This window comes from Cervus elaphus, chromosome 27 (assembly GCF_910594005.1).
Source record: "Cervus elaphus chromosome 27, mCerEla1.1, whole genome shotgun sequence".
NCBI lineage: Eukaryota > Metazoa > Chordata > Mammalia > Artiodactyla > Cervidae > Cervus > Cervus elaphus.
Window position 1 is genome coordinate 18,373,288 of NC_057841.1, and position 24,822 is coordinate 18,398,109.

General features: G+C 37.2%; 1 protein-coding gene across 1 annotated transcript in view; it reads right to left on the bottom strand.

Moving 5' to 3' along the window:
* The window catches only part of PIK3C3 (phosphatidylinositol 3-kinase catalytic subunit type 3), a 157,415-nt gene that overhangs the window by 102,618 nt on the left and 29,975 nt on the right, over nucleotides 1–24,822 (bottom strand). The window contains exon 5 of the mRNA XM_043888981.1: nucleotides 351–437. Coding sequence (XP_043744916.1) covers nucleotides 351–437 — 87 coding nt within the window. The remainder of the gene's footprint in view (nucleotides 1–350; nucleotides 438–24,822) is intronic.

The following is a 24,822-nucleotide window of genomic DNA, read 5'->3' on the forward strand; positions in this document are numbered from 1 at the left end:
CCTGTCCATGGAATTCTGCAGGCAAGAATATTGAAGTAGGGATCCATTACTCTCTCCAAGAGATGTCCCCAACCCAGGCACTGAACCCAGGTCTCCTGCACTGTAGAAGGATTCTTTACCATCTGAATCAGAGATATCTACTACTTATTTCAGGGTTCAGAAGAACACTAAAATATAAGAAAGGTAGATAACTCAAGTTTTCCTCTTATTAGCATAGAACTCACAACTAGAAGTTACCCTCAATATCTCACATAGGAAAGATACATGACAATAAATAATTTTTAAAAACAATTTTTCATTTAAAATTCTGGACAAAAAATTTTGAAAGATAAAAGAGGGATACAACCCACCTCATTTATCATTTCTATTTCTCTAAATGTCAATCTGTCCAGCCAATCTACTTTCACCATGTGACCTTGTCGATGAGCTTTGGTGAGCTGAAAAACAAACAAAATAGAGAAAATTTTAAGAGACAGATCTCATAGAAAACAGGATAAAGAAGGGTAATGGGCCATTCTCACCTTCTGGGAAAGACTACCTTCTACCTATAGGATGTGTATCTCTCTAAATAAACTTGCTTTCCCCTTAAAAAAAAAAAAATAGTAAAGCTTATGCAATAAAACAAGGAAAAGGAAATAAATAATAAACAGACTGGGAAGAAATAATACATGCTTTAGTCAAAGGTGACATAATCATTTATGTAGAAAATATTTTAAAATGGACAAAAAAACCTCCTGGAATTAATAAACAATTATAACAAGGAGGATACAAGGTTCAAATAAAAAGTCAATCTCTTTTCTATATGCAAGCAATTAATAAGTAAAACTTGAAATTAAAAACACAATATCATTTACATTGGGCTTTCCAGGCAGCGCAGTGGTAAAGAATCCACCTAACAATGCAGCAGACACAGGAGATCTGGGTTTGATCCCTGGACAAGGAAATGGCAACCCACTCCAGTATTCCTGCCTGGAAAATTCCGTGGACTGAGGAGCCTGGTGGGCTACAGTACATGGGATCCCAAAGAGTCGGACAATAATCATTTATATCCTGTTCAGTTCAGTCGCTCAGTCGTGTCTGACTCTGTGACCCCATGGACTGCAGCAAGCCAGGCTTCCCTGTCCATCACCAACTCCCGGAGCTTGTTCAAACTCATGTCATAATATAAGCTAATCATTTATATTAGTACCCCCCCAAAATAAAGTTGATATAAATCTAAGAAAATATGTATAAGATCTATATGAGGAAAACTACAAAACTCTGATGAACAAGATCAAAGAAGAACTAAATAAATAGACAGATACTCCAATGAGGGTAAGAAGATTCAATATTGTCAAGATGTCAGTACTTACCAACTTGACCTATAGATGCAAAGCAATCCCAGTAATCAAGATAGTGTGCAAAATAGCAAATAAATAGATCAATGAAATACAATAGATTCCAGAAACAGATCACAGAAATACAGTCAACAGATCCCTGACTGAGAAGCAGAGGCAATAAAATGGAGCAAACAGTCATTTCAACAAGTATTGCTGGACTAACTGGACATGCAGATGCAAACAAATACATGTAGACAAAGACCTTACATCCTCCACAAAAAAATAATTCAAAATGAATCACAGACCTAAATGTAAATCACAAAATACAAAACTCCTATCAGATAATATAGTAGAAAATCTAAATGACCTTGGGTATGATGACAGGTTTCTAGATACAACACCAAAGGCACAATCCATGAAAGAAATCACTGATAAACTGGACTTCATTACAATTAAAAACTTCTCTCTGTGAAAGACAGTGTGAAGAGAATGAGAAAGCAAGTCATAGACTGGAAGAAAATACTTGTAAAAGACCCATGATAAAGAATGTTAGCCAAAATACATGAAGAACTCTTAAAACTCAACAAAAGAAAACAAGTGGTCGGATTAAAAAAATGGGCCAAAGATTTTAATAACTCACCAAAGAAGAAATATGGATGGCAGATAGTTAAATGAAAATGCTGCACATTACGCGACATCAGGGAGATGCAAATTAAAACAAGAAATCACTAAACGTCTATCAGAATGACCAAGATTTGGAAAACTGACAGCAGCAACCGCAGGTGAGTACGTAGAGCTACAGGCATTCTTACTCATTGCTTGGGGGAACGCAAAATACACAGCCGCTTTGGAAGACAGCGTGCCAGCTTCATACAAAACTAAACATACTCTTACCATACACTCCAGGAACTGCCCTCCTTGGTGTTTACCTAGAGTTGAAAACTTATGCCCACACAAAAGAGTGCACATGGATATTTTTATAGCTTTATGGCTTTATTTATAATAGCCAAAACTTGGGCACAACTCAGATGGCCTTCAGTAAGTAAACGGATAAACTGGTACATTCAGACAGTGTTACTCAGTACTAAAAAGAAAGGAGGTATCGTATATAAAATAGATAGCCAGTGGAAATTTGCTGTATAATGCAGGGAGCTCAAGCCAGTACTCTGTGACAACCTAGAGGGTGGCACAGGGTGGAAGGTGGGAGGGAGGTTCAAGAGGGAGGGGTATATGTATACCTATAGTTGATTCATGCTGATATATGGCAGAAACCAACCCAACATTATAAAGCAATTATCCTCTAATTTTAAAAAAAAAAAAGAGGTATTAATCCATGAACAGACACCAAGAAACCTTAAGTGCACATTACTAAGAGAAAGAAGCCAGTCTAAAAAGGCTACGTACAGTATGACTCCAACTAAAGAAAAGGTAAAACTATGGAGATAATACAAAGATGAACACTTGGCTTGAAACTAAACATGAAAAAAAACTAAGATCTGGTCCTATCACTTCATGGCAAATAGAAGGGGGAAAAAGTGGAAGCAATGACAGATTTTATTTTCTTGGACTCCAAAATCACAAAGAACAGTGACTACAGCCATGAAATTAAAAGTCACTTTCCCCTTGGAAGAAAAGCTATGACAAACACAGTGTATTAAAAAGCAGAGACATTACTTTGCCAACAGAGGTCCATATAGTCAAAGCTACGGCTTTTCCAGTAGTCATGTGTGGATGTGAGAGTTGGACCATAAAGTGCCAAAGAATGAACGCTTTCTAATTGTGGTGCTGGAGAAGACTCTTGAGAAGTCCCTTGGACTGCAAGGAGATCAAATCAGTCAATCCTAAAGAAAATCAACCCTGAATATTCATCAGAAGGACTGATGCTGAAGCTCCAATACTTTGGCCACCTGATACCAAGAGCCAATTTGTAAGAAAAGACCCTGATGCTGGGAAAGACTGAAAGCAAAAGAAGAGGGCAGCCAATGATGAGATGGTTAGACAGTATCATCAACTCAATGAACATGGATTTCAGCAAACTCCAGGAGACAGTGGAGGGCAGAGGAGCCGGACTTGCCACAGTCCATGTGTTTGTAAAGAGCTGGACAGCACTTAGTGACTGAAAACCAACCACAACAAAGCTGCCCGGGGTAGAGGGGAGAAGAGGGATATAAAAATGGAGCACAGAAGATTTTTAGGGCAGTAAAACTACTCTGTATCATGTTATAATGATGAATAAATGACATTAAACATTTGTCAAGGCCAATAAAATGTACAATATTCAGAGAACCATGAGGTAAAATCATGGGTTTGGGGTAATTATGACCTTTCCCTGCAGGATCATCAATTTTAACAAATTGTAACAAATGTATCATTGTGGTGGGAGGTGTTGAAAACAGGGGAGCTATGCATGAGTTGGGGCAGAGTGTATATGAGAAATATTTATACCTTCCTCTTAGTGTATATGAGAAATATTTGCACCTTCCTCTTAGCAGTGCTGTGAATGTAAAACTATTCAACAAAAGTAAAATCTTTTAAAAATAATCTAAAAACTTAAAAAAATGAACAGTCATGTCACCTTCACATTTGACACATTTCTATAAACAACAAAAGCTATACACAACTATCAAGATAAGAAATGGACTTGGCTGGAAACTGTTTACAACTTAAAAAAATATTTTTTTTAATGGTCTATAATCTGTCACTAAACATGCTAAAAAATAATGAAGTCTTTACTGAACATATCTTCATCTATATTTCTTGCACTTTGATTATTATAAAGGGAATTATAATAATAGTTCTTCAAATTGGAAATAAACTTTTTTCCACATCTAATATGAAAAATAAGATAGTTACATGCCTAAGGCATTTCTCAGGAGCCTATAATACTCTAAGATGTAAGCTCATTGGTGTGTGTGTTGCATTTTAAAGAGATTTAGCAACTAAATAACAATAAAAGAATTAACAGTAATAAAAGATCTAGAGCTAGAAAATAATTTCTAGAGCTGCAGTTGGTACAGTCCTCTGAAGGTCTTACAAACCAACCTAACCTTGGTTTCACAAATTAAATAAGTCTACTACTATACAGAATTCAAGATAATTTCTAAGGTCCTCAAACTGCAACTAGATTTTGTCTAAGATAGTGTAATTTTAAACAACAGCATTATTTATGCATCAAACCTTCTTTCTTTCTAAACAAATTCATAGCATAAAGCAAAACTGGGCATTAAGGACTTCATGGTAGCTGGACTTTATGACTTGTCTTCATTTCTATTATACATGCTATTTTGGCATTCCTACAAGGATGGTAAACACGTTCACCAATTATAATTTATCTCTCTCACAGAACCAAAAATCTTCATCAGTATTCTTTATATTCCTCAAGTAAGGGACTCTTATCACAATTACCTGGGTGTTCATTGGAAGGACTGATGCTGAAGCTGAAACTCCATTACTTTGGCCACCTCATGCGAAGAGTTGACTCACTGGAAAAAGACCCTGACACTGGGAGGGACGGGGGCAGGAGGAGAAGGGGACGACAGAGGATCAGATGGCTGGATGGCATCACCGACTCGATGGACATGAGTTTGAGTAAACTCTGGGAGTTGGTGATGGACAAGGAGACCTGGCGTGCTGCGACTCATGGGGTCACAAAGAGTCGGACACGACTGAGCAACTGAACTGAACTGAACTGAACTGAATCACAATTACATGGTCATACTATTTCAGAAATAAAACTGGTAACTTCATACAAGTTTTGAGGATCACTGTAATATAAAAATATTATCAGCTTAGCTGTCTTCTGAATAACAAATTCTTTTCCACCTGAGGTAACCTCTAAATGAAAATGGATAAGGCAACAATTTATTATTCACACAAAGCAGCAGGAACTAAACATTTTGTGTAACATTAGACAAATACTAACAGGGAAACAGACCAAGAATTAATCATAAGGGAACCAAAAGAACATGAGGCTACAAAGTTCATGACCTAAAATTCTAATCCTAGCACTCCATTTTTGAATTCTGTCATTTTTGAACCTACAGATCTACAAAAAGGATTAACTTCTAGTCCTGGTACCAAAATTCAAATAGAATAATGGATGCACATTATGACAGGTAGTATTAACCCATATAATCTTTAAAGAATTGTATTCTCACTTTGCCATATGTTTCCAACTAGTCTTTTAAATGAATATACAGGGTCATAGCACATCAACATAGCACATAGCACATCAACACTGAAGTGTCAGAGCTAGAATTGAAACCCCAGGTCTGTAAAGTTCATACTCTTTCCAGCAGTCTTCACTATCTCCTCTATTGATGCATTTGTAGAAAGAGATTTAAGTCCCATTAAATTTTTTAATGTTTTAAACACAACTTTCATACTTATGACGCAGTACTTGATTCTCCACTAGTTTCCTTTGAGGAAAAAAAATGTCAAAAGCTTATTAAGTTTAGATATGGGAGAATGTGTTGGGCATTTTTCTTTCCCTTATTAAATCATCAGATAAATTGAAAATTTTCTAAAGTCATTTCACTAACACCAGAATTCATGTTTGCTGCTAATGTAATATACATGGGCTTCCCCAGTGGCTCAATGGTAAAGAATCCATCTGTGATTCAGGAGCCACAGGAAATGTGGGTTCAATTCCTGGGTCCAGAAGATCCCCTGAAGGAGGGCTGCAACCCACTACAGTATTCTTGCCTAAAAATCCCATATACGGAGGAACCTTGTGGGCTACAGACCATAAGGTCGCAAAGAGTTGGACATGACTGAAGTGACTCAGCACACATGCACTTGCATAGTATATTTCTAGCTTTTCTATTTGAATACTAAAAGATGACTATTCTCAACCTTACAAATAACAACCAAAGAATGCATGGTCAAGGATGGTAGTACCATAAATTGGTAAAACCATTTCGGAGTACAAGTTTAAATTACCTGAGATATATTAGTATTTGTACATCATTGTTTCCAATATGGAAAACACAGACATAAAAGAATATAAATGTCTATCAACAATGGGAACTGTTAAAGTAAACTATGGTACACATAAAGAAATACTACAAGCGAAAAAAAAAAGAAAGATCTTTATAACCTGCTAGGAAAGATTACTATGACTATTGAATACAAGAGCAACTGCAGAGGTTCCCTGGTAGCTCAGTGGTAACGAATCTGCCAGCCAAAGCAGGAGACACGGGTTCGATCCCTGAGCCCACATGCCATGGAGCAACTAAACCTGTGAACCACAACCAATGAACCTAAGCTTCCAGAACCTGAAAGCTGAAACTACTGAAGCCCGTGGGCTCTAACGCCCATACTCTGCAACCAGAGAAGACACCAGAGTGGGATTTCCCAGGCCAGAAGAGTAGGTCGCCATGTCCTTCTCCAGCGGATCTTCCCAAACCAGGGACCAAACCCACATCTCCTGCATTGGCAGGCAGATTCTTTACCACTAAGCCATCAGGAAAGCCTATTTATCTGATACTATATAAAAAAGCACCCCGAAACTTAAGTGACTTAACATTTATCTTAATATATGTCACAATAAAGAAGGCTGAGTTCTAAAAATTGACGCTTTCTAATTGCGGTGCTGGAGAAGAATCTTAAAGAGTCCCTTGGACAGCAAGGAAATCAAACCCAGTCAATCCTAAAGGAAACCAACCCTGAATATTCACTGGAAGAACTGATGCTGAAGATGAAGCTCCAATACTTTGGCCACCTTATGCGAAGAGCCAATTCACTGGAAAAGATCTTGATGCTGAGAATGACCGTGGGCAAGAGGAGAAGGGGGTGACAGGATGACATGGCTGGATGGCATCACTGACTCAATGGACATGAGTTTAAGCAGGCTCAAGGAGAGGGTGAAGGACAGGGAAGCCTGGTGCGCTGCAGTCCGTGGGGTCACAGTCAGACACAACTGAGCAACTGAACAACAGCAATATGTGGAGACATCAAGAAGTCATTTTCTTGAGGAATTCTGAATATTGTTTAATTAGTCTAACAGTCTCTCATGTGATGGCTGGAGCTGGACTGTCCAAGACTGCTTCACTCACAATTCTAACACCTTTGTGGGAAAGGGTGGAGCTCAGCTGGGAAACCAGGTGGTGGGGGCCTCTATCTTTCTGAAGGTATTCTCAGTGCTGCTCCCTCTTCAAGTAGTCTTTGAACACAGAAACTCCAAGAAGGCAGCCAGACTTCTTACATGGTGGCTCATTACTCCCCAAAGTGCAAAAACAGAAGCCTTCAGGCTGTCTTAAAGTTTAGTTCTGGAACAGGCGAGCATCACTTCAGCTACATCATGTTAGTTAAAATGAGTCAGAGAGTTAAGTGCAGATCCAACATGAAAGCATGAGCACTGTGAAGCATGTTTCCTTCATTGAGGGCCATCTATGGAAACTAGCTACTATAGCGCTTACTAGATAATATAAGCATAAAACAAATTGCTCAATAGCAAAAGAGCAAGAGGAAAGAATCTGAAGATGGCAAAGCTAGCTCGTGACTGGACTTCAGGCATCAAGTAAAGTTTAGAATCTATCACCGTTCCTAAATGATTAGGCCTTACCTTCTTCTCCAAAATAAGTTCCTACAACTCTCCAACTGACATGCTAATTCAAGCCACCCATTTCAGTTCTCCAGACCATAAGCCCTGTAAGACTTGATGCAGATTAAATAATTTAATATTAGATGAAAAATTGTACTAAAATTTTAGAAAACTATAAAGCACTGTGCATATTGTAAGCAGCTGTTATTAGCCCATAATCCATGTCACTTCATCTCTACAGGTGGTGATGACTATGTAGACAGACTTGGGTGGTTTTCACCAGTCCTAAGCAGTTTCCAGTTGTCTCCAGTCTGAGAATATCTAGAAATAATGAAGACCAATGAACTTGAACAATTTATATTTCATTTAGGGTCTGAAATGTCAGTGACCTAGATCTCCCAGATGAGAAAACCTGCATTCTGTTAAACAGCAGGGTAAAACTAGTGCAATTTGTCTCCAATTGCTTGTGAAGATACAATCCTTACTAAGGTGTTCATCCTAAAAAGCAGCCAGGTCAAGGTATCAGCAAGAGTCATTCTTTCTTTTTAAGAAACATAGATTTCTACAGAATTCACAAGAAGTCATATAGAGGCTGGAAAAGAAGACCACTGTCACAGAAATAATAGTATCATTATTGAGCTCTAACTTAACTAAGAATTAAACATCAAGCGATTTTAAAAGCTATTTAAATAAAAGAATCAGTAAGAACCAAATATAACATGTACAGGTAACTGCTTGGGAGTACAAACAATGTATATCAGATTTAATGGGAGGACAGATACATGCTTGAGGAAGATGCTTCAGCTGAGTATGTATTCAACACAAGTACCAAGAACAGAACTTAGAAGTAGGCCAGCTTGCTACACTATATAGACGAGCAACAGCAGAGAAAAAGAATGTCAAACTGGATAGCTATCCCTGGGAACAGACACACTTCCATGATCACCACAACTCACAAGTCATCTCTCCTTACGCATATCTGCCCTACTAGACCATAAGCTTCTTGAGAACTATGAATGGTTGACAGAACCTAGCATTTACTCATTCAATTATTTATATTTATTGACAGGACTTCTAAGTGAAAGGGTGACATAACAAAAAATAAATGCTTGTATACTCTGCAATTCTGTTCAAGAGCTTTGGGGAATGAATGAGGGGCAAGGAGGAGGAAGTGACACTCAAAAGGAAGCTGGAGAAAAGAATGTTCATGCTTTTAGTCACTTTTCTCTAGTACTTAAATAATTTCAACATGAATATATGTTAGTTTGTTGTTTTAAGTTACAAACTTCCATCAGGGTCCTCAACTCTGGAGATGGGCACAGAATGTTGAACAGAAGAAGCAAGTTCTCTGCCTTAAAGAACTTAAGATAGGGGTGAGTTATTTATATGATAATGCCTGTATGTTCATATGGTAAATGCTTATACATCTATGTTTTTCAGTTGCTAAGTCGTGTCTGACTCTTTGGGACCCTGTGGACTGCAGCAAGTCAGGTTTTCCTGTCCTTCACTATCTCCGGAGTTTGCTCAGACTCATATCCATTGATTCAGTGATGCTATCTAACCATCTCATTCTGCTGTCCCCTTTTCCTGTCCTCTTTCTCAGCATCAGGGTCTTTTCCAATGAATCAGCTCTTTGCATCAGGTCGTCAAAGCATTGGAGTTTCAGCATCAGATACACAAACTGAAACAGTAATATTAAAGTCATGAATGGGGTGATATGACAGAAAAATAATGGGGGTTCTTGAGAAAGCCTCTCAGGCACATAACACTTAAGAAGAGACTTAAAAAAAAAAAAAAAAAAAAAGAAGAGACTTGAAGGATAAGAAGTGAGTCAAACAAATAGGATGAAATCTTCCACACAGAGGAAACAGCTTTACTTGTCGGGACATCAGAGAGCCTGATGTGCCTAGGAGCTAAAGAGAGACTGGAATGGTAGCCCTTAGTGAATATTTAGGTAAATCAAGTCCTCTTCAAAGTGGAGAATAGTAAGATCTATATATATATATATATATGAGATGCTTACTGGGAATCAGTTTTCTTGAGGTTCACCATGATCTGGATTTTTCCTTATAGTAGACAATACTCTTACAGCCTGAAGGAAGAAGGGGGCTTCCCAGGTGGCTCAGTGGTAAAGAACCCGCCTACCAAGTAGACACAAGAGACATGGGTTCAATTGCTGGGTCAGGAAGATCCCCTGGAGTAGGAAATGGCAACCTACTCTAGTATTCCTGCTTGGGTAATTCCATGGACAGGGGAGACTGGCAAGCTCTCTGATATCCTGACAAATAAAGCTGTTTCCTTTGTATGGAAGATTCCATCCTGTTTGTTTGACTCACTCCTTATCCTTCAAGTCTCTGCTTAAATAAAGGAAGAAAGGGGAGAGTAAAAATAACTGAAAAGCTTTTATCTATTTCAAATCTGCCTAGGAATTTACCTAGGGAGGTAAATGAGAAGAGATAGACAGACTCAACTGGAGAGAAAATGGTAGGCTTTGTTGCTTTACAAGAGATGAAATAACAACTTACAATGTTCAAGACAGAGAAAATTTAAAGTGGATAAAGGCTTAACAACCACAGAGGAGTGCTGAAACGAATTACAGCATATCCATATTACACAAAATCCTACAGTCTTTACAAATCACGCCATGAAAGCATCTTAAATGACCTGGAACAATTCTGAAACACCATTCATTTGAACACACACAATATGATCCCAAATTAAAAATAAATATATACACATTCATATATTACATACACACATACATACATTTATTTACCAAAAGCATATCAACTAAAATATTAATAATGGTGACTACTGTGGGTAAAGAATTGGAGGTGATTTTTTTTTTTTTTTTTTTTTTTTGGAGGTGATTTTTATAGTCTTTGTACTTAAATATCTTTTACTAGTGTAGATGTGTATTATCTTGTACTAAGTTACTTAAAAGCTAAACTTACTTTGAAAATAACTGTGGAGAAAATTCTGTTGAGAAAATCACAAAAGACCAGCATTTATCAAGATGATGCTAAATAAGGTTATTTTGCTTCATTATAAACTCAAAGAATAAGGATCAATCTGATTAATTTACCTCAAACACATGAAATGAAACCCAGGTATTAACATAATTATTCTCTTAAATTATTTCTTCCATGGGCCTTTCAACTAGATCCAACTAAAAACCCATATAAATTAAATGATGCTGCTGCTTAATGGTTAATAAAACCGCCTATATAGAAAAATGCATAGGTTTAAGGTTTCAAACTTTATTCACATCGAGAAACTTTAAGAGGGGAGTTACAAAATAGGTGGCTTTTCCAAAATAAGTAACTACACAACAGGCAATACTTGGGTCAGATACACTGATGCTTTTTCAGGAAACCTAAGGAGAAAAAAATGACAAAGCCGTATTTTTTCCCCCTCTGCCATTTGAAAAAACAAACAAACAAAAAACCAGTCTACTCTTATCACCAAAACTTCCAGATTCAGACAGCCTATGTGAATGTTCAGAAATCGCCCTCTTGACACATTTACAGGAATATTGGCCAATAAAAAAGGCTGGAACTACCAAACCCAAGACTACTTTTTTTCCCACCATGATTACAGAGGGCTGTGTTTATTCAACTACTTCATATCTGATTCATCTAAATTCTTTCAATTTAAATGTTATAACTCTTTTTAACAGGAACACTTTCCTAAGCCTAGACTAGAAGTACTCAATAAACAGAAAATCATTATCGGTCAGCTAATCTATCAATATTTGTAGGATCCACTATGGCTCACTGATACAGATTTCAATTATTAAACAGTATGATTCTTTAATAATTTTTAATGTGTCAAATCTGTTTCAAATCGAACACAAGTTACACAGTAATTTATAATTGAAGAAAAAATATAGCTGTATATAAGAATTCACTTGAACTGAGATTTAAAAAGGAGGCATGTCTATATGTTAGAGTTTGCACACACACCTACAGTACTTAATTCTTACAAGACAAGGAGTTTCTTCTACCTTCCTGATTAATTTCCTTAGCCACAGATCTTCAATTTTACTTTGAAATTTTACATGTGCATCCTATTCAGGAAGAGTGGTATTTGCCTCATAAAAGTTGTTTTCAATTTCACTTCTCAGAGATTAGTCTTAAAAGCATGTTATTGTGTACTTTTCTGGCAAGAACTATAGCTGTGAAGACAGACAACAGATTTATAGAACATAAATCGATATTCTTTTAGGGCTTAATCTTTCACTGGCAAAAAAGAATTTAGTCTACTTGCTACCATCAATTTCAATACAAATCTAAAAGTTTTGACAATCTTAGACATCAGTAAGCAAATCAAAGTGACTAATAAAAAACATTCTACCATGTATCATTAGTAATAAATTTGTAAGAGATTACCACATTCTTTTATGACACAGAAAAAGCCAACAGAATCAAAACCAATATGTTATTCTTATAAAGTTACACATACTACTTATACAATTTTATGACATCAATGGTGCCACTAAACAAGTTTTACAGTTTTGAATAATTTTACAGAGAATTGTTTGACATTTGGAAGGAAAAATCCCTAAGGATAACAGAATATTCATATTTCTCCTCGTTCCCACCCTCCCCTCCCAACCATTCTTCCTCCCTTCCCACTAAAAGCCCACTGAAAAAGTAGTGTGTTAGCAACCTAATTGAGTTAGTTGACGTTGATCTTTTTCATCAAAATGTTTTTCAGTGTGGGGGAATTAACCAAATAACTTCACTAAGTGGTAAATGAATTCCAAGAAGTGTGAAAAGAGGTGGTATAAATGCACTGGGTGACTTAATATTATTTATTGTTTCCCCAGTTCTGGAAAGTTAAATGCCTGAGTTTTAAAATTATGTATGCAATTAAATTTTTTATTTTTATTATAAAACATAGTATGCAGAATAATGTAACAAACATCCATGTATTCAGTCAAAACTGAACATGTATTAACAGTTTCTCTTATTTCACTCTTTTTAAAAAAGATTTTAAAAAAAGCAAATCAAAGGTATTTGTAAAGACTTCCCTCATTCTTTCATTTCAATTTGCTTTTTTAAACTTAATGCTGTTTTTGAGATGTATCTCTGTTAATCTACACAACTCAAATGCTTTCACTTAAATTGCTGTAGAGTATCCCAGTATGAGTAAATGTATCATTTATTCTCCCAACAACAAGCTCAACATTTTATGTTATTATCAGGGCTAAAGTGAATAAGTATGTATCTCCTTATGCCCATAAGTGAGTTTTCTTAGTGTAGAAATATAGGCATGTAATTGCTGGATTTCCAAGATTAAAATCAATACCTTTTCTGATTGATTGATTTATAAATTTCATGTAGTTTTCTTACTCCTGCAAATATTCTTTAAACATTGTATTTTTAGATTGGTGATAGAAACTTTGTAATAGTAACTGGTTTCTGCTTAATTAATCTTGTATTTAACTTTTCTTGACTATTTGTAATAGTTTGTCTAACAGTTCTTTTGACTTTTCTATATGATCATCATCTGTAAATAATTCCTATCCTTTACCTCTATATATACAGTTTCCTTGTACTGACTAATACAAGAAACTCTGGTACAGTGTCTAACCCGAGCAATAGTAGAAGCATCCTTATTTTGTTCCTGACTTTAAAGAGAACGCTTCTTATATTTAATCATTTGGTAAGATATTTGTTATCAGTTCTTGGTCTATTTCTTATGTCAGGTTAAGAAAGTCATATTTCACTTTACCAAAACTTTACATGATAAATGTTTGTTGAAGTTTACCAAAAAGTTGGTAAGACTGGGGATCCTTTTGACCGTATGTTATTTTCTCCTTTATTTTTATTTTTTATTTTTTTATTATTTTCTCCTTTAATATGCAGGAGATAGTTAACATAGTAGGCTTGAAGCTCTAACTGTAGAAGGACCTGCTTGCAAGGACGGCCCTGGTCAATGTGTGAAAACCTGACTTCTGAAACATTCTCTAACTGGCATAGATGTTTCACTGTGACACGGCTCTTCATACACTGCAATTTATGGTGAGCAGCTGCTCTCTTTCTGGGAGGCTAGACTTTTGGCAGTTGAGGGCAAAGAAAGTGTGACCAGACCCCCAGGAAAACCCCCAATTTCTGAGTCTCAAAGGGCTTTTTCCTAAAAGGCTTCATTTTAGTTTCTGGAGAAAGAAGCACTATCAAGTGAGTCTCTTCCTGGGCTGGAAAGGGGAAGAATAGAAAGCCTATATATGGATTTCTCCAGACCCCACTACACCTTTTTATCTAACTGAACCATCTAGTTGTATATACTTACTGTGTTGCTTATAATAAATCTTAGCTGTGATTACAACTCCCTCTGAGTCCTGTGATTTCATCATCTCATTTTGGGGGACCCCTGAAACACTCAATAATATAATAATAAGGTATACTAATAGATATCCTGCATTAAACTGTTTCTGGAAGGTGAAAAGTGTAGTCACTCAGTTGTGTCTCACTCTTTGTGACCCCATGGACTGTAGCCCACCAGGCTCCTCTGTCCATGGAATTCTCTAGGCTAGAAAACTGAAGGGGATTGCCATTTCCTTCTCGTGGGGATCTTCCCAACCCAGGGACTGAACATGGGTCTTCCTCATTGCAGGCAGATTCTTTATCATCCGAGCCACAAGGTAGGCCCCAAACTGCTTTTATGTAAACATTCTTGGAATAAATTCTGTTTGGGCATGATGTACTTTTTAATTGCTTGATTCAGTTTTCTAATTTTCTGCTGAAATGTTCCATCTGTTAGTGAGAAGCATCTTATTTTCCTTTCTTTCACTTTCCTTTTCTAGTTCATGGTCATACTGATCTCAGCAGGTTTTATACATTTAGCTTATAAAACCACCTGGGTTTGAAAAAAGGAAAATAAAGGGTTCACTATACAGCTATAGTAGCAAATAGTATCTTGCTTTTTGTGTTTTGATCCCTTGATTTATGTTTTATAATCTTATATAATGCTTAATTTTAAATTATTTTTTCAGTATTTTACTGTCTGAATTTCTGGCAGATATATTCCAGTTGTTTGTTATAATTACTGACTTTAGCTTTCATTGGTTTGTAATTTTAAATTGTAAACTGATCTCTTGTAGGGCTTTCTAAATTGTCATACTTATTTTACTACTACTTCATATTATTAGCTATTTGTTGTGGGAGGATTCTCAGTTTATCTTAGTTTTACACATGACTGAAACCAGAAATCAAACAACATTATTTGTTTATCTTCTATTGATGTTAAAGGAATCTAGAGAAAGGAAGAGATATATTAGAAAACACTTATGGCAGAAAGCAAAGAAGAACTAAAGAGCCTCTTGATGAAAGTGAAAGAGGAGGGTGAAAAAGCTGGTTTAAACTTAACATTCAGAAAACTAAGATCATGGCATCTGGTCCCATCACTTCATGGCAAATAGAGGGGGAAACAATGGAAACAGTGACAGACTTTATTTTGGGGGGCTCCAAAATCACTGCAGATGGTGACTGCAGCCATGAAATTAAAAGACGCTTGCTCCTTGGAAGAAAAGTTATGGCCAACCTAGACAAAACATTAAAAAGCAGAGATGTTACTTTGCCAACAAAGGTCCATCTAGTCAAAGCTGTGGTTTTTCCAGTAGTCATGTATGGATATATACATGTTGGGGTATAAAGAAAGCTGAGCACCGAAGAATTGATGCTTTTGAACTGTGGTGTTGGAGAAGACTCTTGAGAGTACCTTGGAGAGCAAGAAGATTCAACCAGTCCATCCTAAAGGAAATCAATTCTGAATATTCACTGGAAGGACTGATGCTGAAGCTGAAACTCCAGTACTTTGGCCATTAGATGTGAAGAACTGACTCATTGGAAAAGACCCTGATGCTGGGAAAGATTGAAAGCAGGAGGAGCAGGGGACGACAGAGGATGAAATGGCTGGATGGCATCATCGACTCAATGGACATGAGTGTGAGCAGGCTCCAGGAATTGGTGATGGATAGGGAAGCCTGGCATGCCGCAGTCCATGGGGTCATAAAGAGCCAGACATGACTGAGCGACTAAACTGACTGACTGAAGTTTGGCAAATGTTTTGACTTTTGAAATGTGATTTATAAGCTAGATATCATCTTTGTTTATAAATTCAAGAACAGATTATCAAAGTGATGATTTACATGGGTTTTTAAACCAAAATCGACATAATGATATTTCCAGTTAGATTTTAGAGAAATGAGAAACATGGAATTTTCAGAGACATGGTTTGGTAATTAAAAGCATTACCTTTAATTTTATGCTTTTAAAATTAATAGAACAAAATTTATGGAAGATTTAAATAGTTTGAGTAAGCTCCGGGAGTTGGTGATGGACAGGGAATCCTGGTGTGTGCGACCTGCACTCCATGGGGCCACAAAGAGTCAAACACGACTGAGCAACTGAACTGACTGACTGACTAAGGTACATTAAGACTGGGTAGAAAGATTGGCAGTCAGAACCCCTGATTTATAGCTGCAGCAGCAGCAGCGGATCAGTGACTAGCCAGGTATTTCTGTGTTTGTGGACATTTTTCATTGATATAATGTGGTCAGTTGGACTCCATTCTCTCTGTGAATTACAGGACTCATAAGTGTCATCATCATCATGATATCTTTCAGCTGTTCTGAAAAGAAAAGAGACTATTTTTTCTATAGTATAGTAAGTTGATTAAGCAAATTTTTCTTGGTTTCTGAACATATTTCTACCTTGAAGTAGCTTTGTGAATAAACTTTGTAAATAAACTGATATTCTGGATAAAATTAGTTTAAGAAAATAAATTATTCAGTAGGACCTATTAATGATCTGTCTCCCTCATTAGGATTATGTAGTTAATCATTTTCAGAATATAACACAAAGTTCTTAGAGATACCTTCAATTAATTTTATCTTAGGGCTTTTGCGGGGAAAAGTTGGTATTCTCTGCAATGTCTGTACTTGATTTGATCTCTTCACATTAAAATAAGTGTCCTTTCAGCCATATGTAAATCAATGAAGTTAGCACACTCCCTCACATCAAACACAAAAATAAAACTCAAAACGGCTTGAAGATTTCATTATAAGACGTGGCACTATAAAACTCCTGGAAGAGACTGTAGGCAAAAGCTTCTCTGGCGTTAGGTCACAGCAATCCTTTCTTAGATCAGACTCCCAAAGCAAAAGAAATAAAAGCAAAAGTAAACAAACGGAACTCATTAAACTTGAAAGCTTTTATACAGCAAAGAAAATCATAAACAAAATGAAAAGACAAACTATGCGAGAAAATATCTACAAATGATGTGCTTACTTTCCAAAATGTACAAACTGCTCATATAGCTCACAAAAACCCAAACAATCCAGTCAAAAAACAGGAAGAAGATCTAAACAGACATTTCTCTAGAGAAGACATAAAGATAGCCAACAGGCACATGAAAAGATACTCACCACTGCTAATTATTAAAGAAATGCAAATCAAAACTACAATAATAAATTACCTCACACCAATCTAATGGTCATCATCAAAAAGTCTACAAATAATAAATGCTGGAGAGGGTGTGGAGGAAAGGGAACCCTCCTACGGTGCTGGGGGACAGGTAAATTGATGTGACCACTATGGAAAACATTATATAAGTGCTTTAAAAAACTAAAAATAAGAGTTACCATATAATTCAGCAATCCCACTCCTGGTCATGTATCCAGAAAAGATGAAAACTAGTTCAAAGAGATACACGCACCCCAAGGTTCATAGCAGCACTATTTACAACAGCCAAAACATGGTAGTGTCCATCTACAGATGAATCAATAGAGAATATGTGTGTGCATGCTCAGCCAGTCGTGTCCGACTTTGCAACCCTGTGAACTGAAGCCCGCCAGGCTCCTCTGTCCATGGAATTTTCCAGGTGAGAATACTGGAGTGGGTTGACACTGCCTACTCCAAAGGAAGATATGGCAAACATATGTATATTTTAACATACATATATGAAATAATAGTCATGAAAAGGTCATTTGCAGCAACACGGATAGACCTAGAGATTAATCATACTAAGGGAAGTAAGCCAGAGAGAAGCAAAAAAAAGACAAATTTCTTGATATCACTTACACATGGACTCAAAAAAAAAAGTATACAAATGAACTTAAAACAGAGAGAGACTCACAGACATAGAAAATAAACTTACGGTTGCCCAAGGAGAAAGTAGGGTGGGGATAAATTAGGAGATTAAGGTTAACAGATACACACTGCTATATATAAAATAGATAAATAGCAAGAGGGCCTGAGGTGGCACTAGTTGTAAAGAACCCGCCTGCCAAATCAGAAGACGTAGGAGACGTGGGTTCAATCCCTGGGTCAGGAAGATCTCTTGGAGGTGAGCATAGCAACCCACTCCCGTATTCTTGCTGGAGAATCCCACAGACAGATGAGGCTGGCAGGCTACAGTCTATAGGGTCACAAAAAGTCAGACACAACTGAAGCGACTGAGCATGAACATACACAAATAAAAGAATCTACTGTTCAGCACAGAGAACTATACAGTATCTTGTAATAATGTATAATGGAAAAGAATCTGAAAAGTTTGTGTGTGTGTATTTATGTACAAATATATATAAGTGAATCAGATGAAGTTTGTAACAAATAGCCGCACGCTGCCTCCCCTTTTAGTATAAAAGAAGCCTGAATTCTAACTCAGGTAAAATGGTTCTCTGAAACACTAGTTCACCATCTTCTCAATCTGTTGGTTTTCAACATAAAATCACTTTTCCTTGCCCTAACACCTAGTCTCTCCATTAACTGGCCTGTTATGCAGCGAGCAGTATGTGCTTGGACTCGGTAACATTAACAACAATTAATGCTATAACTACTGTTTGTAAAACCAGTTCATTTATAGCACAGATATTTAGTGGATGCCCACTCACCACAGGAAAGTCACTGTTTAGTGACTCACCATAAAAGATGGTGCTTATTGGGCACCACCTTCTATGCTATACCTGAGGACCTATAGGAATATATTGGGTTGGCCAAAAAGTTCCTTCAGGATTTAAGTAAAAATAAAAGGCCTAATTTTTCATTTTCACCAAGAACTTTACTGAACAATGTAGTCATCGTTTTGTTCTACTACCTGCTGCCATTTTAAAGGCAACTTCATAACTCCATCTTCCCCAAACACCTTATCTTTATAAGCAAACAAGTGTTCCAGGTGCCTTTTCTATAGTCTTCCAGGGAACTGAAATTGTTTTCCAGTAACAGAATTCTGTAAATACCAAAATAAACGGAAATCCCAAGATGAATACCATAGATGACTCAGAACTTCCCAGCCAAGCTTTAACAGCCTTTGTCTGTCATCAAAGAAACATACAATCTTGCAATATCCTGATGGAAGATTATGCATTTTCTGTTGGCTAATTTTGACACTTTTTGTAAAGTGCTGCCTTCAATTGGTCTAATTGGGAGCAATACTAGTTGGAACTAATCATTCAGTTTTCCAGAAGGAACTCATAATAGAGCACTCCCTTCCAATCCTACCATATTCACAATGTTACTTTCTTTGGACGAAGGCAGGTCTTTGGTGTGGTTGGTGGTGATTCACTTCACTTGCCCCACGATCTCTTCTGTTCTATGTAATTGTACAGTATCAACTTAACATTGCCCATCACAATTTGTTTTAAAAATGAAACACTGTCATTACATTTCAGTAGAGAATAGCATGTAAAATATAACCAACAACATTTTCTTTATGTGAAAGCCAAACATCAATGTGATTAACATGACCATGCTGAGGCAGATGATTTTCAATGTTTGATATGGATATATTCTGTGTGTTATCTCCTGAGTCCTGTAGCATTGACTGTACTCAAATAATGTCTCAATTTGATCGTTATGAACTTTAACTGGTCTACCTGACTTTGGAGAATCCTTTAGTGAGAAATCTGCAGCCTGAAACACTGCAAACCACTTCTGACATGTTTGATCAGTCACAGCACCTTCTCCATACACTACACAATCTTTTTTTGTGTGTGTTTCAGTTGCATTTTTACGTTTCTTGAAAAACTAAACCATAATAAGCTGAAAATGTTGCTTTTTTTCCCTCCATCTTCACTATTAAAATGGCTACACAAAAACTCACCAATTTTGCATAAAAGCTTTTTTTAAAAAAGAGATCAAATCAAGATGGCATGGTAAAAGGAAGTGTCATCTCCTCCTGTGAGAGCCCCAAAATCCCAACTAGCTGTTGAACAACTATCAAAAGAAGGACGCTGGAAACCACCCAAAAAAAGATACCCTATATTCCAAGAAAAAGGAGAAGCCACAATGAAATGGTAGGATCACAATAAAATCAAATCCTATACATACTGGGTGGGATCTAGTGGTTTACTTTTTCATAATTAAAAAAATTAAAAATGAAATAAAGGGACATGCTGCCAAAAGAAAACAAAAGTTTGCTTTTTTTTTAAATGAACGCTGATATAACCACTGTCACAATATAAATTAACAAAATTGTTTTGAATGAAGTTAAAGACAAGTAAGAGCCATCTTACAGAAAAAAACAAACAAACCTTACGACCAACCAAATACATTTTCTTCATTTCATACTCTTTCTGCCTCTTCTACCTTTCAACTTTAACATTCTTGATAATAATGACATTCTCTCAGTTCAGTTCAGTCGCTCATCTCTTTGCAGTCCCATGAACTGCAGCAGGCCAGGCCTCCCTGTCCATCACCAGCTCCCCGAGCCTGCTCAAACTCATGTCCATTGAGTCGGAGATGCCATCCAACCATCTCATGCTCTGTTGTCCCCTTCTCCTCCTGCCTTCAATTTTTCCCAGCATCAGGGTCTTTTCCAATGAGTCAGTTCTTTGCATCTAATGGCCAAAATATTGGAGTTTCAACTTCAGCATCAGTCCTTCCAATGAATATTCAGGACTGATTTCCTTTAGGATAGACTGGTTTGATCTCCTTGCAGTCCAAAGGACTCTCAAGAGTCTTCTCCAACACCACAGTTCAAAAGCATCAATTCTTCGGTGCTCAGCTTTCTTTATAGTCCAGCTCTCACATCCACACATGACTACTAGAAAAACCACAGCTCTGACTATACAGACCTGAGTTGGCAAAGTAATGTCTCTGCTTTTTAACATTCTCTACACAAACTAATTCTTCACAACCCTAAATCTAAAACATGATAATGATACTCATCGTTAGAAAGGTATTTATAAAAAGGATTTAAAGACCTGATTTCAAGTCCTGGTTAAACAACTTTCTGTTTACTTGAATCATTAAAATACATCACTTAACTTCTCTAAGCTTCCATCCTTTCAGGAGTTTAAAAACAATATACATTTCATGAGAATAAAAATAGTGTATATTACAAAACCAATCATTACACTTGTTAGAATCTAATTAAAGCAAAGCAAATAAGATCAAATAACAACAGCTAACATTTATGAGTGCTCAGTACTGTCTAGGAAGCACTACTACGAACAAAGATGGTGGAGGTGATGGCATCTGAGCAGAGCTATTTAAAATCCTAACATGCTGTTAAAGTGCTACATTCAATATGTCAGCAAATTTGGGAAACTTAACAGTGGCCACAGGACTAGAAAAGGTCAGTGTTCATTCCAATCCCAAATAAGGGCAATGCCAAAGAATGTTCAAACTAACACATGATTGTGTTCATTTCACATGTCAGCAAGGTTATGATGGAACTCTTTCAAACTAGGCTTCAGGAGTACATGAACCAAGACCTTCCAGATGTTCAAGCTGGAATTAGAAAAGGCAGAGGAACTAGAGATCCAATTGCCAACATTCACTGGATTGTAGAAAAAGCAAGGGAATTCCAGAAGAACATCTACTTCTGCTTCATAGACTACACTAAAGCCTTTGGGTGGATCACAACAAACTGTGGGAAATTCTTAGAGATGGGAGTACCAAACCATGTTACTTGTCTCCTGAGAAATCTATATGTGGGTAAAAAAGCAACAGGTAAAACCCGACATGGAACAATGTACTGGTTCAAAACTGGCAAAGGAGGACAACAGGCTATATAGTGAGTGCCACTATGCTTATTAACTTTAATGTGCTGTGTGCTTAGTTGCCCAGTCATGTCCCATCCTTCGCAACCCCTTGGACTGTAGCCTGCCAGGCTCCCCTGTCCATCAGGATCCTCCTGGCAAGTATACTGGAGTGGGCTGTCATGTCCTCCTTCAAGGGATCTTCCCAACCCAGGGATGGAACCCAGGTTTCCTGCATTGCAGGCAGATTCTTTACCATCTGAGCCACCAGGAAAGCCAAGCTGGATGAATCATAAGTTGGTATTAAGACTGCCAGAAAAAAACATCAACTACCTCAAATATGCAGATGACACCACCCTAATGGCAGAAAGGGAAGAAGAACTAAAGAGCCTCTTGATGAAGGTGAAAGAGGAGAGTGAAAAAGCTGGCTTAAAACTCAACATTCAAAAAACTAAGATCGTTGGAGAAGGAAATGGCAACCCACTCCAGTATTCATGCCTGGAAAATCTCATAGACGGAGGAACCTGGTAGGCTACAGTCCATGGGGTCGCAAAGAGTCAGACACAACTGAGCGACTATATGTTTCAAGCCCTGATAATATTATTGTTTGACAGGAGAAATAACATTAAAAAAAACAAAAAAAAAACTAAGATCATGGCATCCAGCATCATCACTTGATGGCAAACTGAGGAAAAGTAGAAACAGTGACAGACTTTATTTTCTTGGGCTCTAAAATCACTGCGGAAGGTGACTATAGCTATGAAATTAAAAGACGCTTGCTTCCTGGAAAAAATCTATGACAAACCTAGATAGCATATTAAAAAGCAGAGATATCACTTTGCTGACAAAAGGCTGTATAGTCAAAGCTTTGGTTTTTCCGGGATTCCCTGGTGGCTCAGATGGTAAAGAATCCGCCTGCAACGCGAGAGACATGGGTTCAAACCTTGAGTCAAGCAGATTCTCTGGAGAAGGGAATGGCCACCCACTCCAGTATTCTTGCCTGAAGAATTCCATGTGCAGAGAAGCCTGGAGGGCTATAGTCTATGGAGTCAGAAAGACTCGGACATGACTAAGTGACTAACAGACATAGGGTTTTTCTAGTAGTCATGTACAGATATGAAAGTTGGACCACAAAGAAGGCTGAGTGACTAAGAATTGATGGTTTCGAACTGCAGTGCGGGAGAAGACTCTTGGGAGTCCCTTGGACTGCAAGGAGATCAAACCAGTCAATCCTAAAGGAAATCAACCCTGAATATTCATCAGAAGGACTGACGCTGAAGCTGAAGCTTCAATAGTTTTGCCACCTGAGGTAAAGAGCTGACTCACTGGAAAAGACCCTGATGCTGGAAAAGACCCTGATGCTGGAAAAGACTGAGGGCAGGAGGAGAAGTGAGCAATAGAGGATGAGATGGTTGGATGGCATCACCAACTCAATGGACATAAGTTTGAGCAAACTCTGGGAGATAGTGAACCATAGGGAAGCCTGGAGTGCTGCAGTCCATGGAGTTGCCAAGTGTCAGACATGACTTAGCGATTGAACAACAACTGTCCCATAATATGTTAAAACCTTTAACTATTTAACCTCATTTATATCTAGTCTTCATAGGAACTCAAAGAAGTAGATATAATCATTACTCCTATTTATAGATGAGGACTTCATGACTTAGTAAAGGTTAAGTAGCTATCCAATATTACAAGTAAACAAGACACAATTGGAATTAGAATGAAAAACAGTCTCCATTTTAGTTCCTGATCCACGCTAAAGGGTTTTAGAGCTGTTAATGTGGTTTATACATGCAAGGTGATTATTATTGCTTTAGTGTTACTCATAATACTCATGTCACTAATAATAATAACAGCTTCAACCTGGTAATCTAGTTCTTAAATCTCCAACATTTAGGAGTGTATCTTCAACAAGAAGTGATGATGGTGGAGATAAAGAGGACTTGTCACGTACTTAAAATCTCAGTGAACTCCTCTAAATCAATACCTCAAGACAAGTACCGGTTCAATGCAGTTCATTCAATGTAAAATATTTACTTTCAAAGGTAAATATTTCGGCAGGTCAATTAGTACTGTAAAATAATTTAAATAGCCTTAATTTCATTTCACAAAATTATGTACCAGAAAATTTCTTGTCACCTTAATCTCAATTGTAAAGGATTATTTTGTGATCATGATAACTAGTCAATGTTTATTCAAAACATACAGCATATTCAAGAAACTAGAAAAATGATGTCGAGAGAGAAAGCGGAAAAGAACTTTAAAGATTTCCCCAAACTAAGTGAAATATCTAACAAACTTTCTAGCTACTTCAGGGTCCTTCATGACTAAGAAACTAATAATCTCCTAAAGACTAATTTAATTTGCAACCTGCCTTGAAAAATGGTGTCCTGGGTAACAGTAGTATGGTTACCATAAAGATAATATGGCTACTCACCATGTAAAAATTACTAAATTGGCACTCTAGGCCAGTGCTGCTCAACAGAACCTGCTCAACAGAACTTCCAGCAATAATGGAATATTCCCCTACTTGTACTGTCTACTAGACAGCCACTAGCCCCCTGTGGCTATTGAGCACTTGAAATGTGATTATGGTAACAAAGCAACTGATTTTAAATTTTATTTAATTTTAATTAAGTTGGCATATGTGAATTGAGGCTATTATGATAGTACAGGGCTACATCATAAGGTTAAAAATAACCCTTTGAATTGATTGGCATGAACCTATGTTCAAGATACTAACTTTTTCTGGATGAACTAAAATAAATCCAGTTCCTGCTGTTACAAACCTGAGTCTGGACTCTGGACCCACAATTACCCCTTCAAGGCACTCTAAGGGTCAGCCTGAAACATAACCACATCCTACCACAACTTCTCTGTAGCAGCGCTCATCCATACCCTCTCCCTAAGATTCGCTACCCTATCTGTGCTGCACAGACCACAAAGCATTTTTCAAATAGTCCTTA